The sequence below is a fragment of the Neofelis nebulosa genome, chromosome 5 (assembly GCF_028018385.1).
Source record: "Neofelis nebulosa isolate mNeoNeb1 chromosome 5, mNeoNeb1.pri, whole genome shotgun sequence".
Classification (NCBI taxonomy): domain Eukaryota; kingdom Metazoa; phylum Chordata; class Mammalia; order Carnivora; family Felidae; genus Neofelis; species Neofelis nebulosa.
This window is the reverse complement of record NC_080786.1, coordinates 104,328,750-104,341,695: the sequence shown is the minus strand read 5'-3', so window position 1 is coordinate 104,341,695 and position 12,946 is coordinate 104,328,750. Positions and strand designations below refer to the sequence as shown.

The following is a 12,946-nucleotide window of genomic DNA, read 5'->3' as shown; positions in this document are numbered from 1 at the left end:
ACAATAAAGACAAAAGAAAATGCTATTGAGAAAAACATAAAGAAAGTACATTTATAGTATTGTACTGTATCCATTGTGAAAAAAATCCATGGGTAAGTGCACCTGTGCAGTGCAAACCCGTGTTGTTCAGGGTCAACTGTACTTTGAAAACTATAAAGTACTACCAAAGTACTGTTACAACTGGAGTTTATCTGTTTGAATTTAAATGTTAACATATTATTCTGATATACTGTATCAGATTATATTATATTCTCAGTTTTCAATTGAGCAATAAAAATACACTAATTCATTTAAGAATGAATGAATGAATTCATGTATTTGGCATCTTCTGTGTTATGCTATGGAGAATATAAACGTATTAAAAGTCAACTCACACATTCAGGCAAGTTAGCCACAATATTGTATGTTATGTTTTATTGCATCTCAAGGTGGGCAGAAAACACACATATCATTAACAATTATAAATAATGCTGACTAATGATACTAAGGCAGTAAATGATAAATGAAGAGATCGTCCTGGGGTGGGATGGCCAAGGAAGTTTCAAACTTGTTTGTAGAATTTAGACAAGAAAAGTTAAATAAAGGGCAAATAAGAATATTACATTCCAGGAGCACCTGGATGGCTCAGTCAGGTGAGCGTCCGACTCTTGATTTCGGCTCAGGTTGTGATGTCACAGTTCATGGGATTGAGACCTTCATCAGGCTCCATCCTGACAGCACAGAGACTGCTTGGGATTCTCCCTCTCTCTCTCTCTCTCTCTCTCTCTCTCTCTCTCTGCCCCTATCCTGCTCGTGGTCTGTTTCTCTCTTTCTCTCAAAAATAAATACACTTAAAATAAAACAGTTAAAACATTAAAAAAAATATTATATTCCATGCATACCTTTTTGAACAATTAAGTATCATTTATTTGAATATATATATAATAAAATACAAAAATCCTACATGTACTTTTGAAATATCTCATTGAGGGGCTCCTGGGTGACTTAGGTGGTTAAGCCTCTGACTTTAGCTCAGGTCATGATCTCTTGGTTCGTGAGTTCAAGCCCTGCATCAGGCTCTGTGCTGACAGCTCAGAGCCTGGAGCCTGCTTCGGACTGTGTCTCCCTCTCTCTCTGCCCCTCCCCTGATTGTGTTCTGTCTCTCACTTCTCTCAAAAATAAACATTAAAAATAATTTTTTTAAAAAAAGGAAACATTTCATTGAGTGGGTTCTCATTTATAGACTACATTTATTTCCTAATTAACATAAGCCAACACTGACTTAAAGCAATGTCTGACTACTTTATCCATATACCAGTCTTAAAATAATCCATTTTAATTTCAAAGAATTACCATTTAAGTATTTTCCTATAATCAAGACCATTCAATACTAGTCAATTAGAATGGAAAATAACTTGAAATCAAATAATGTCTTTCTATAATAAAAATGACAAATGAGTTACTTTCAGTTTATATGAGAAGCAGTATGTGGATTTTCCATGGTACAGATTAGAGGCTGTCTCACTCGACCCTCCAGATTTTTTATTTGCTATAATTATAACATTTTATATATAGGAAACAACTTTTGAGAGCTACTTTTCACATCATGCACAAAACAATGGCAAACAATGGTTTCTACTTGTTTCAACTTTCAACAGAACAAGTATACTGATTGCTTGTTGGTCCTGTGTGTATTCCATGTAACTTACCAAGCGATATGTCTGGGCCTTCAAAACGTTGAGATCAATAAAGTTTTCTTCATTGTCTGTCTCCTCTTCCTTAGAAAAATAAGAGTTTTAAAAGTTAATAATTATAAAAAGTTACAATTTAAAAAATGTATTTCCAGTTTTTATGTACACAATATACTAAGCTCAATATAAAGACCAATGCAGGAAAGGGTATTTAAAAGCCTGGTAGTGTATGTAAACTCGGGCATAATGTTATTAACAGGTCATCTGTTTTTAGAGGTTTTAATGGTGCCTTTTAAAACAGGGCCTTTTTATAGTTACTGAAAAAAGAAAAACAAGGAAGAAGGAAGAGCCATTACTATAAAACTAGGGATAAATAAGCATAAGAATAAGAAACAGTACAGAGTGGTATATATTAAATAGAAAGATAATGGAAGGAGTTAATGTCAATTTTGAGTAACATGACTAAAATGGACAAAAATGAAGTTGACAGACACAGAATATTCTCACCTGCACTGTGGACCAATCCCATTAATTCATATTTTTGACATCTCATCTCTTATATGTTCAAGTTTAATAAATTACTAGGTTTAGTCATTAGTACTCTTTGGCCCATGGGCCCTAGGTCTATTTAAAGATATTAAAATATTAAATCTATTTAAAGATATAAATATATATTTGAGATACTAACCTTGTAACTTAGATATTAACTATCTTAAAGGATAGCTGATGTAGATTCAAAGTTGGTTCTGACCCCTGGGCCAATTGGTGTGGGCAGTAGGGTCAGAAGTGACCCTTTGAGAGGCAATCCCCTCCCCAATATACAGTAAATATGAAGTCTTGAGCAGGTTCTAAAGCATGAAGGTCAAAAAATTAGCTCCCCTTTCTCTTCAAATGTCTCTGTGGTGATAAGTGACATAACGGGTGAAACAAATTTAACAATAACCCAGGCTTAAGGACGTGGTAATACAGCAAATGGAGCTTGGTCCTCAAAGGAAAAAATTATTTGTTGGACACTTCCACACGTACAGTGATCTTTAAGAATTTAGAAGGATGTAAGACAGTGGTTCTCAAAATGTGGTTCTGAGACCACAGCATCAGCATCACCTGGGAACTTGTTAGGATGCAAATTCTAAGGTCCCATCCCAGATCACTCTGAAACTCTGGGGGGTGGGGCCACTAAGGTAAGTTATGAGAACTATGCTAATCTTTGGGGAACTGGAAAGATTTTTGTAAAATATGAACCAATGTAAATGCAGAGTATAAATAGACTCAAGTGACATTTACTTTTTTATGTTTACATTTTTTTACATTTACATTTTTAGGGAGGAGGAGCAGTGGAGCATAGAGGTGTACACAAAATTGATGTAACTGTTTACATCTTAAATCTTAACCATAAATGCAGATGCACACCTTTGAGACGCGGCTCAGTTTATTCTGTGTTTGCACTAATGATGACCTACTTAAGAACCAGAGTAAATGACTGAAACGCCAATGACTTGATGCCCATGGGAGAAGAGACAAGTTTATTATGCTTTTACAATAACCTAATCAGTACAGTTTACATAGGGGATCAATAAATACTTGTTGAATTAGTACTGGATTAAACACTAATAGGCAAAAGGCTTTAATAGTAGGCAGTCAAAAAAAAGATTTGTTACTAAATATTATTAAGACAGTATTCAAAAGCAATTTGAATATAAACAGACTTACCAAAAAAGCTTTAAAATAAATGGAGTATTCTGATTTTGGTTATTTAGAAGACACTGAACAATTTCCTACTGTTTCTTTGCCTAGTATATACCCTTTTACTTCTCTAACTGCCAATTACTAAGTATATGATTATATACAGCAGGTGAAAATATTGTTTTATGACCAATACTTGTTTTACCTTTTTAACAGTTATCAGTGTGTCCTACCTTGATATGACAAGTCTAAAACTGAAGGATTCTAGTTTCTAGATGATTATAGCAGAATTTTACTCTGTCAGAAATTAATCTTTTCCATCCTTGAGCCACCTCAAACTCTGGCAACAAAATAATGTAACATCCCACTGTCCAAATGCTTTTTAGCACTGATCTCCTTAACAAAAGGAATGGGAGAGGTAACTGAGGGCTCCTTAGAATATGATAAGAAAAAGAAAGAAAGAAAAAGAAAGAAAGAAAGAAAGAAAGAAAGAGAGAGAGAGAGAGAGAGAGAGAGAGAGAGAAAGAGAGAAAGAGAGAAAGAGAGAAAGAAAGAAAGGGAAAAAGAAAGAAAGAAAAAAGGAAAAAATTCAAGAGACTTGACATAAGGGAACTAACTAACAGCCTCAGGCCTTTGAAGAAGGCCTTCAGTTTGGTCTTATGACAGTAGAAGGACTTTACCTTATAGTTGGGAAGAAATGTGCAAAGAGGCTGCTTTCTAGTTTGTATCTCTAATTTACATACCTAATGATGCTGCTTTGGACTTCAAAGGGTTCTCAGAAAAAAATCAGCTATAATTTCTACAAGTTACACAGCAATTTACTGACAGCTGATTTGGTAGTCAAATATTTAATGAATATCCACTTTGCACCAAGCACTGTACAATAACGTAGAGGTACAAAAAAAGTGTAAATTTGGTTTCCACCTTCAGAGCTTTCTTTCTGGCTAGTAGGTTTTTGTACCTTTTTTTTTTCCCCTGACTGGCAGGTTTCAGTTATGTCTCTGAAGCTAAAAGTTGATGCGCTAGGACCAGGTTTCTGTTCATAAACCATTAACTAATAAACAGTTACTAAAAAGATAAGATGAGGAAAATACCTGAGTAAAATTAATGAGGTGAACAATTGGCAATATGTGAGAACTTAACATTCTCTGGGCCTGAATGAAAAGAAAAAAGTCTAAACTCCTTAAAAATGGTGAAAATGATCTGGACTTGGTCTATCTTCCTTGTTAATCTTATCACACACACACACACACACACACACACACACACACACCCCGCCTCATTTAGGAGATCTGGCCCCAGTGGTCTTTTCTCAGATCCTTGATCAAGCTAAGCTCCTTCCTGCCTCAGAGCCTTTGTACATACAGTTCCACCAGCGTCTTGCCCAATAGGTGCTCAATAAAACACATGCAGAATGAATATACATTTACCTTAATTTTTTAAATGTGTCATATTTAAAAAGATATCTATTAAATTGATTAGTTTTATAATGGTCTTTTTCCTTCTGTAAATAACAGAATGATCTTTTTTATATTTACAGTTTAAAATATTTATGCTCTGATAAGACACATTAAAAACTTTGATAATACAAAGAAGCACAGAAAAGAAAATAATCATCCATAATCTTTCTATCCATATGTAACTAATGTTGACATATTGTTATTTTTTCTTTTTTTGTATATTTTACATACTTGAATTTATGCATATAGCATAAGTTATCATCCCTATGTCAATAACATTTCTTTGTAAACAATCTTAATGGCTATACAGTATTCTACTATTTGGATATAGTCTAATTTATTTAATGGTTATTTTCAGCATTTGCTATAAAATGATGCAGTGATTAATATCTTTGTAGTATATAATCACATAATAAATTAAGCTGAAATATAGAATATACTTATTATCTACTTATTTAAAAATTCACCTTGAAAATGTAATTGGTTTATGACAGTAAAGTACACCTTAAAAAAGGGTTTTTTCCTGCTATTTCAATTTTAGATCACATTATACTTCCTAAAACACCATGGTCAATCCATCTCTGGTTATGAGAAAGTGTTCTTCGTCTCTACCATGTTAGTTGTCTAATCTGTTATAGACTTGATTATTTAGTTTCAGAATATAAATAGAATGTTAAGAATGGTAAAGGCCAAGATACTGCCCAACAATTTAAATAATGTTGGTATTTATAAGTATTTTTAAAAATTCCTAACGGGTGGTACTTATTCTAATTTTAGAAGCATACAGAAGTCCCTGAGAAATGAATACTGTTCTTATGAAACAGAATATATTAATCCTAAATACTACTGTTCTTTTTAAGTTCTTTATTATTTATAGCCTATTTAAAATCAAGAATGGTTGCTAATAAAATGGTTACTCATATAACTAGCAGTTCACTATTTCCTGTCTATAGTTTAAGAACCTTGACTATAATTCAGACCTCAGTCATTAGAAACCATAAGCATTAACTTAACCAAAAGTCTAAACAACTGATACTGGGTACACTATTTAAAAGCTTTTCTTCTCTGGAAACAATGAAACAAAATATATTCCTGAAAATGGAAATCTGGGGGAATTAAGGGAAGGGAAAGAAATCCAAAACAAAAACAAAAACAAAAAGTTCAGCGACACACATACCACAAATTCTTCATCCACTTTATTTAATGTTAATTCTGCATCATCTTCTGGGACAGTTTCTTCTTCTAATTCTTCCACTGGGTATGTTGGTCTAAAATAATAAAGCTTATTATGAGAGGAGAGTTAAAAACAAAACATTTTAGCATGACAAAAAGGTATAATGTGAATATTAAGAATCCCTTCTACACCAGATATTATCCTTTTCTACCTGCCTTCCATAATCACCATTACATGTTTGATGTACTCTTTCTGAAACTTTCTACATAAAGAAGCAAAAATGTTTCTCTCCAAATTTAAAGAATAAATTTACACAATTAGGATGGTAACATGCATATAGTTACCCAATATACTTTTTTCACTTACTAATATACCACATTTAAGTACATATACATTTTTCTCTCCCCCCCACCCCCCGGCACTGTATTCCATTGAACTGTTAAATAGTACCATAACTAATTTAATTAGCAACTATGGATGAACATTGAGGTGGTTTCTGGTTTTTTTTATTAAACAATTTTACAAAGATCATCCTTGTACATTTATCTTTACGTCTATCAATTACAATTAATCTATACCAGTAAAACGAATAGCTGGGTCAACAACTTTGTACATTGTATTGTTTTGACGTATATCACCAAAAACCAACTTCCAAAATGTTACCCTACTTCACATTCCCAAAAACAGTGACTCCATTTCCACATGTTCACCAATATTGTAAATAAATGTTAATCTTTGCCAATCATATACATGAAAAATCTCTCTTGTTTTATTGCATTTCTTTCATAGGAGAATGATTGAACACTTTTTCATGGTTTAATCAGTTATTGGTGTTTCTTTTCCAGTGAAATGTCTATTTATGCCCTTTGCCCTTTTGTATGTTAAGAAAATGGGTGCTTTGCTTAACTTGTGTTAAAACTATTTTTTCCAGTCTATTACTTATATAATCTTGGCCACTCAGGATTTTTACAATTCTTGTTACATAGACTTGGCAACCTCTTCTTGCATGGATCCTAGCTTTTCCCTCACATGACACATCTCAACCACCTTTGACTTTTTAGTACTCCTACAGTTTCATTTTTCACATTTACACCTTTCATCAATCTGAAATTTATTTTGATGGAATAAGAAAGGCTCCAGCTTATTTCCAAAATCTAATCAGTGGTCCTAATACTAAGTATTGAACAATCATTTCTCCATCAAGATTAGTAACATGTATTTCCCATATTAAATATACCCAAAAGTATTTAGGTTTATTCCTGGAAACTTATTTTAAAAATCTATACCTCAGACAGGTTAGCAAAATATAAAAATCAACATTTAAAAAATAAATTTCCTATTTTTTTATTAATTAGAATTAGATAATGTCTAAAAGGCAATGTTCTTCTAGGATTTGTTTTGACATATTTAATAAGTAAAACAGTCATCTATAAATATGTAACTTCTATGTAAACTACACATTACATAGCTGACATATTCTCTGATGCCTATTTTCAATATTTTCCCCTCTTTTCCCTCCCCATATATTTACAGTCCTTATAAATTATCAAAATCACAATACGTGGCCAAGAATTAGATATGCCTACAAATAAAGGAAGTACAAAACTGAATAATGGTTGAGAAACGGATCACTTCAGGTGAATTTAGAACACATTGGACAATAAAATTAATAATATTTAAAAATGCCAAATGGAGTATCACATCTCATAACTTTTCTTGGAGTCCAATAAAGAAGTAATCTGAATCATATCGTTATTCCTTATACCGCACTAACTCATAATATTTAGGTTGAAGCATAAAATTGCCATTTTTTAGTTCATTGGTAGATGAATATTAGTTATTTCATATGGTTTAAAATGCTGTGAGCATCTGTGATATACAAAGTGCTATGCTAACTGCTATACAGTATATATGAAGAGTTCACAGTTTCTGGCAAGAAAGCCTGACCCGAAAACAAATGAGTTTAAAACCAAGGGATAAATATGATCATAGAAATATAAACAACACATCACTGTCAAGTCAGAGAAAGAAACAATAAACAAGATCTAAGAGAACGTCAGGTGGCTTCTTCAGATGGCTATTATTCTTGGCCAGTATCTATAAAAAAAGGGAAAATCCCATTTTAAAGTACTATATTAATTTCCATTTTTTCCTTAAATCTACAGCTATCAGTTACCACCATGTATATTCCATCTTTGTGTATATAAATAAAGAGACCTTGAAAAAATTTCCTACATTGATGAAGATATTCATTTACAGTTGAACCTTTAATAATTATTTAAATTTGAATTGGGCAAGAGCATGATAAAATCAGATATTCCAGTTTTGCCTATACACAGACATTTTTAATCACTTGTGGCATTTTCAGTTTAGAATAGTCAAGAGGAAGTACTCCCTGTCAGTTCAATTAAACAGCTCTGAACCCACAGAGGAAAAATCTATCCACATAAAATTACCATTGTCAGGTTGGGTAATTTTTACCTTTTCCAGGTGAAACCAATATATTTTAATGCTTCTTCAGCTAGACAGTCAAGAACATAGCATATATGTTCTCCAAATCCTGACTTTAATTTTGAAGGAGGAAAATCTGCAGTTCTACCCTGAAATACAAAAGATATACAGTGTTTTATTTGTTATTTATATTCCATATGTCAAAATATTTTAAGCAAAGTGCTCCTGAAAAAGTGTATTGCTTCTCTATTTCTCACATATGGTTTAAAATAATGAACTATATTGCTTCTTAGAAGTCCATCTTTTCTATCCATTGATACATACACTAAAGGAAAATGAGGATGTTTTATTGTCAAAGGTATCAAATTGAAAGGCAATAACCCCATGACAGAACAAGTAACTGATCCTATTAAGGTGAAAAAAACAAAAACAAAAACAAAAAAAACAGTAAAGCTACTAGCTTGGTATCCTATCATTAAACAACCATAGGAAGGACAGAATGAATCACTTGTCAAAAGTTAATAACATGTATACCAAAAGTTCTTACTGAATGCCCCCCAGGAAAAGTCAGAAATGAAAAGTACAACCAACCGCTATCATGGTCTATTAAATCAAAGTTCCCTTTCAAAATACAATGTTTCAGCTTCCCACTAGCATTTTTTAGAAGGAGAACTAAGTATCCATAAATTTACCTCTGAGACATAACAAGATTAAGAAAAATATTATTACTTTGGGCTACAAAGAGTACATTGAACATTTTTAGAAGTGGCATTAATATTATAATACCAACCATTCTGAGGTTTTATCTGAAAAAAACCCAAATATAATTTTACATACGTATGTATTGGGTGTGTATAGATATTGTTATTCATAGACAATTCATCTAAAAGGGTAGCATCTATGTTGTTGAATTACCAATATTAAAATTCATAACTTGACAACATTCTGAAAGAAGACAGTTATTTACACTTACAAAGGATCGAAGCTCAGATAATATGTTAGATATAGTTGCATTAGGGTCATCATATTCTTGAGGTTGCTCAAAGGGGCGTCCTGCTTTGTTAATCAACCAAGCAGCAAGAGTGCAAAACATGTAGAACTGTTCACCAGGGTTGGTAGGCAGTGCAAAATAGTGTCTGTTTCAAAACAAGGGGGGAGGATGGAATATGAAATATTTTAATGGCTTTAATTTTAATTTAACATTTTTAAATTAAAAAAAAATCTGCAATTCACCCTTTGAAGTTTCCGGTAATCCACAACACTCATATTAAAGTTTTTAATCAACAGGACTAGGGTAATTACTACTGTACACAAAATATTAGATCAAAGAACTTACACTCAAGTAAATGCAGGGCATGTTAAAAAACTGATCATGTACAACTTTTGCCAAAATCATTTATGTCAGGAATAATTAATAAGAGAGTACCTCTTGAAAATGGTAATTTGGAATTAAAGAGAATTTCAGAGTTTAACAAAAGACCTTAATGATTATTCACTATGCATTTTTACATATTTTACAATGTCCCTGGTATCTTTACATACTGTTCCTAACCTATCGGGTATGTTAAACAGTTGTTCTCATCTTGGCTGCATAGCTGAATCCCCTGAGGAGCTCCTCAAACTATAGCTACTGGACCAAGCATTGCTTATTCCCTCATGAATTAAATCAGAACTTCTGGGAGTAGAGCCCCAGTACAAGTATGTTCCAAAAGCTTCGTATATGGTTTTGAGATGCAGCCAGCCTCAATAACCACTAAGTAGCATATCCACAGTCTAACAAACATTTATTGACTTTTGCTAAATCCCTTAGCCTACTAAAAACAGTCCTAGGAAGATCAATATGATTTATACTTAAATAGGTTAAGAATAAAACTTGCTAACAACATTTGAGTCAGCTGATCAAAGATCTAATTTTGCCCTTTTATGTGCAGTTATTGCCATTATGTTCATAACTGTATTTATAGCTATTATAACTATTTTAAATAAGAATCAGCAGTCTACTCTTTCATGTTTTCCAAAGTTTGTCCTGCAGGGTAAGTGTAAATGTTTTGAAAGGTAAGAGATGGCTGGGAAGAAAAAGGTAATGAAGTTCTTCCAGGTATATGTTCACAACCCCTTCAAAGTACCCACTGCTAAAAATTCATCTTTTCCTTACTGGCTGATGACAACTCCATGACACAGGACTGGATACTGAAAGATCCTCCAGACCTAGTAGAGCGGTTTGCAAACTTTAGCATGCATCAGAATCACCTGAAAACCTTGTTAAATACAGACTTCTAGGCTCCACCCCTAAAATTTCTGATACAGTAGACCAGGGAAAGGGCCCGTGGAACTGCACTTCTAATAAGTTCCCAAGTGATACTGCTTTTGGTCTGATGACCACACTCTTGAGAACCATTAAATTAGGATATTGCCACTCAAATCCATGATTCAAAATATCCTGCTGAACTCCTGAGGAAATAGTACTGAGGTTATATCACTAGAGCCTTAAAGCCATTTTCTTTTAGTTTGAAAAATATACTTGGGGGCAAAAATGCATTTTTATCAAAGAAAATGTTGGTTATTTATATTATCCTGTTTAATTCATTTATGTAATAACTCTCAATCTCACAATTTCTATCATGGATCAAGCAACACTACTTTTTCCTCTAACTTTTATTATAGACCGACTTAGCAATATGGGCAGTTTACATAGAGCCTACATATCTTAAAATTCAAGCTATTGGAAGAGATCGACTAATGAGATCAAAACTGTCATGGGAAATTATTTTAGCCAAGCTATACCCATTCAAAGAAATCACTACAGATTTTTAATCTAAATTGCACTTTACACAATAAACAAATCTAAGTATTAGCTTATTTATCTGACTATCACTAAGCTACACTAACTGGAAGAGAAAGTGCTAGCTGTGCATTACCCTCAACAACTAATGGCATTGACTTCACGATATGATGGACTGTTCCCCACCAGAACAAGGGCAGAATTTTAGGTTGTACGATAGACACAGTTCCAGTAGCTGTCGTTTCGTTTGTCTTTTCCACTTCTTAGTTTCTGAGAGTACTGTTACTGCAAAGGCAGGAGTCTTTTAAACCATAACAATTAATCAACAAGTTTACTTACTGCATATAAAGTCGAGCAAGGTCCTAGGTACCCGCAGTTAACCACTTGTAGAGACAAATTATCTCAGAGGAAAACAAAAACTAGAAGCAGCTAAAGTGATATTCATCTTTGGGAATGAGATTATGGGTGATTTCAGTATTTTTTTTCTACACCCTTTCTTGTGTTTTTTTGAGTCCTCTACAATAGGTTCTTTTACAACTTTTATAATCAGAAAAAACAGTTTGCATTTTGTGGAGGTGCGTGGGTGCTTTAAAGTCTAGGAAAGCCGTCTTCCAGTCTTTTCTGCGTTTCTGAAACTTTACTCTCTCTAAAAAACACCAAGTCTCAACTCTGTGAACTCCGTGGCCTCTGTCGCCAAGTTCGGGGGGAAGTGCCCCTTCCTGTCTAGGAAGATGGAGGCAAGTGCAACTCGCGTTCAAGGTTCCCCAGAAGGCGGAGGAGGCATCTCCCCGGGCCTGGCCGGCTCCCAGGCGCTGGAGAACGAGGGCACCCACCTGGACGGGGGCTTCAGGTTGTTCTTCCGGAGGAGTTCCTCCTCGTAGTGGAGTAGCTTCAGCTTCTCCACCAGGTCCTCCATCACCACGAACATGTGGTAGGCCGCACCAGGCCCCCGCTCCACGACCACCTCCCCGGCCCCTTCGCCGCGGGACCGAGACACCCCATCCTCCAAACCTGAGGGCGTGACCACTGCGGTCGCAGCCGCCATCACAGAGCAGGCAGAAAGAGCCCCGCGTGGGCTTCGGCCCACAGACCTCGGCCGCCTGAGCCGCCTGCGTTGCCGCAGACGGGACCGCCGCGACCGGTTACCAAGCGACCGCCGAGCAACCCGTCTCCAGGGAAACTAGACTCCGCCTCCTTCCCGCCCTGTTTTCTTCTAAATTCCCTCCAACCAGGGCGGGCTTTCTGGATGACGTCACGCCGGGACAGCGCCCCGAGCCTCTGGGGAGGAGATGGCTGAGAGGCAGTCCCGCCCCTCGTGGGGGCGTGGCCTCCCCCCCACCCCCACCACCCCCCCGTCGGGTGCACGCCTCCTGGCAAAGGAGGGGCGGAGCGCATTTCTGCTGAGATCTCCCTGTAGCTCTTAGCTGGCTGGGAGCTGGTTGGGCCTGCTGGTTAAGGACCGCTGCCCCGCGGGCGTCTGAGTTAGCCACGGGTAGCCTTGAAAAAAATCAAACAGAAAGGAAGACGTGCACTGTTGAAGGCTAAGGTAGCCCACGACTATGATTTGCTTTTTCTTCTCAAAATTGGAAGTTTTCGAAGTTGCAACAATAGTGTCGTAGGTTTCCCTTCATCTCAGTAACTTTCCAACAAGATGTTTCTGTATTTGCTGCATTTAACAGTACAGTATATTATAAACCTTGAAATATTATAATTCCCGGTTGTTACT

The 12,946-nt window shown here is 35.3% G+C and overlaps 1 protein-coding gene across 1 annotated transcript in view; it reads right to left on the bottom strand.

Annotated features, from left to right (window-relative positions):
• The window catches only part of IFT57 (intraflagellar transport 57), a 53,934-nt gene extending 41,542 nt beyond the window's left edge, over positions 1–12,392 (bottom strand). Inside the window, exons 1-5 of the mRNA XM_058731503.1 lie at positions 12,054–12,392; positions 9,412–9,574; positions 8,469–8,587; positions 5,991–6,081; positions 1,689–1,757 (exon numbers count right to left, since the gene is read on the bottom strand). Coding sequence (XP_058587486.1) covers positions 1,689–1,757; positions 5,991–6,081; positions 8,469–8,587; positions 9,412–9,574; positions 12,054–12,265 — 654 coding nt within the window. The 5' untranslated portion in view covers positions 12,266–12,392. The remainder of the gene's footprint in view (positions 1–1,688; positions 1,758–5,990; positions 6,082–8,468; positions 8,588–9,411; positions 9,575–12,053) is intronic.
• Between the last annotated feature and the right edge of the window lie 554 nt (positions 12,393–12,946).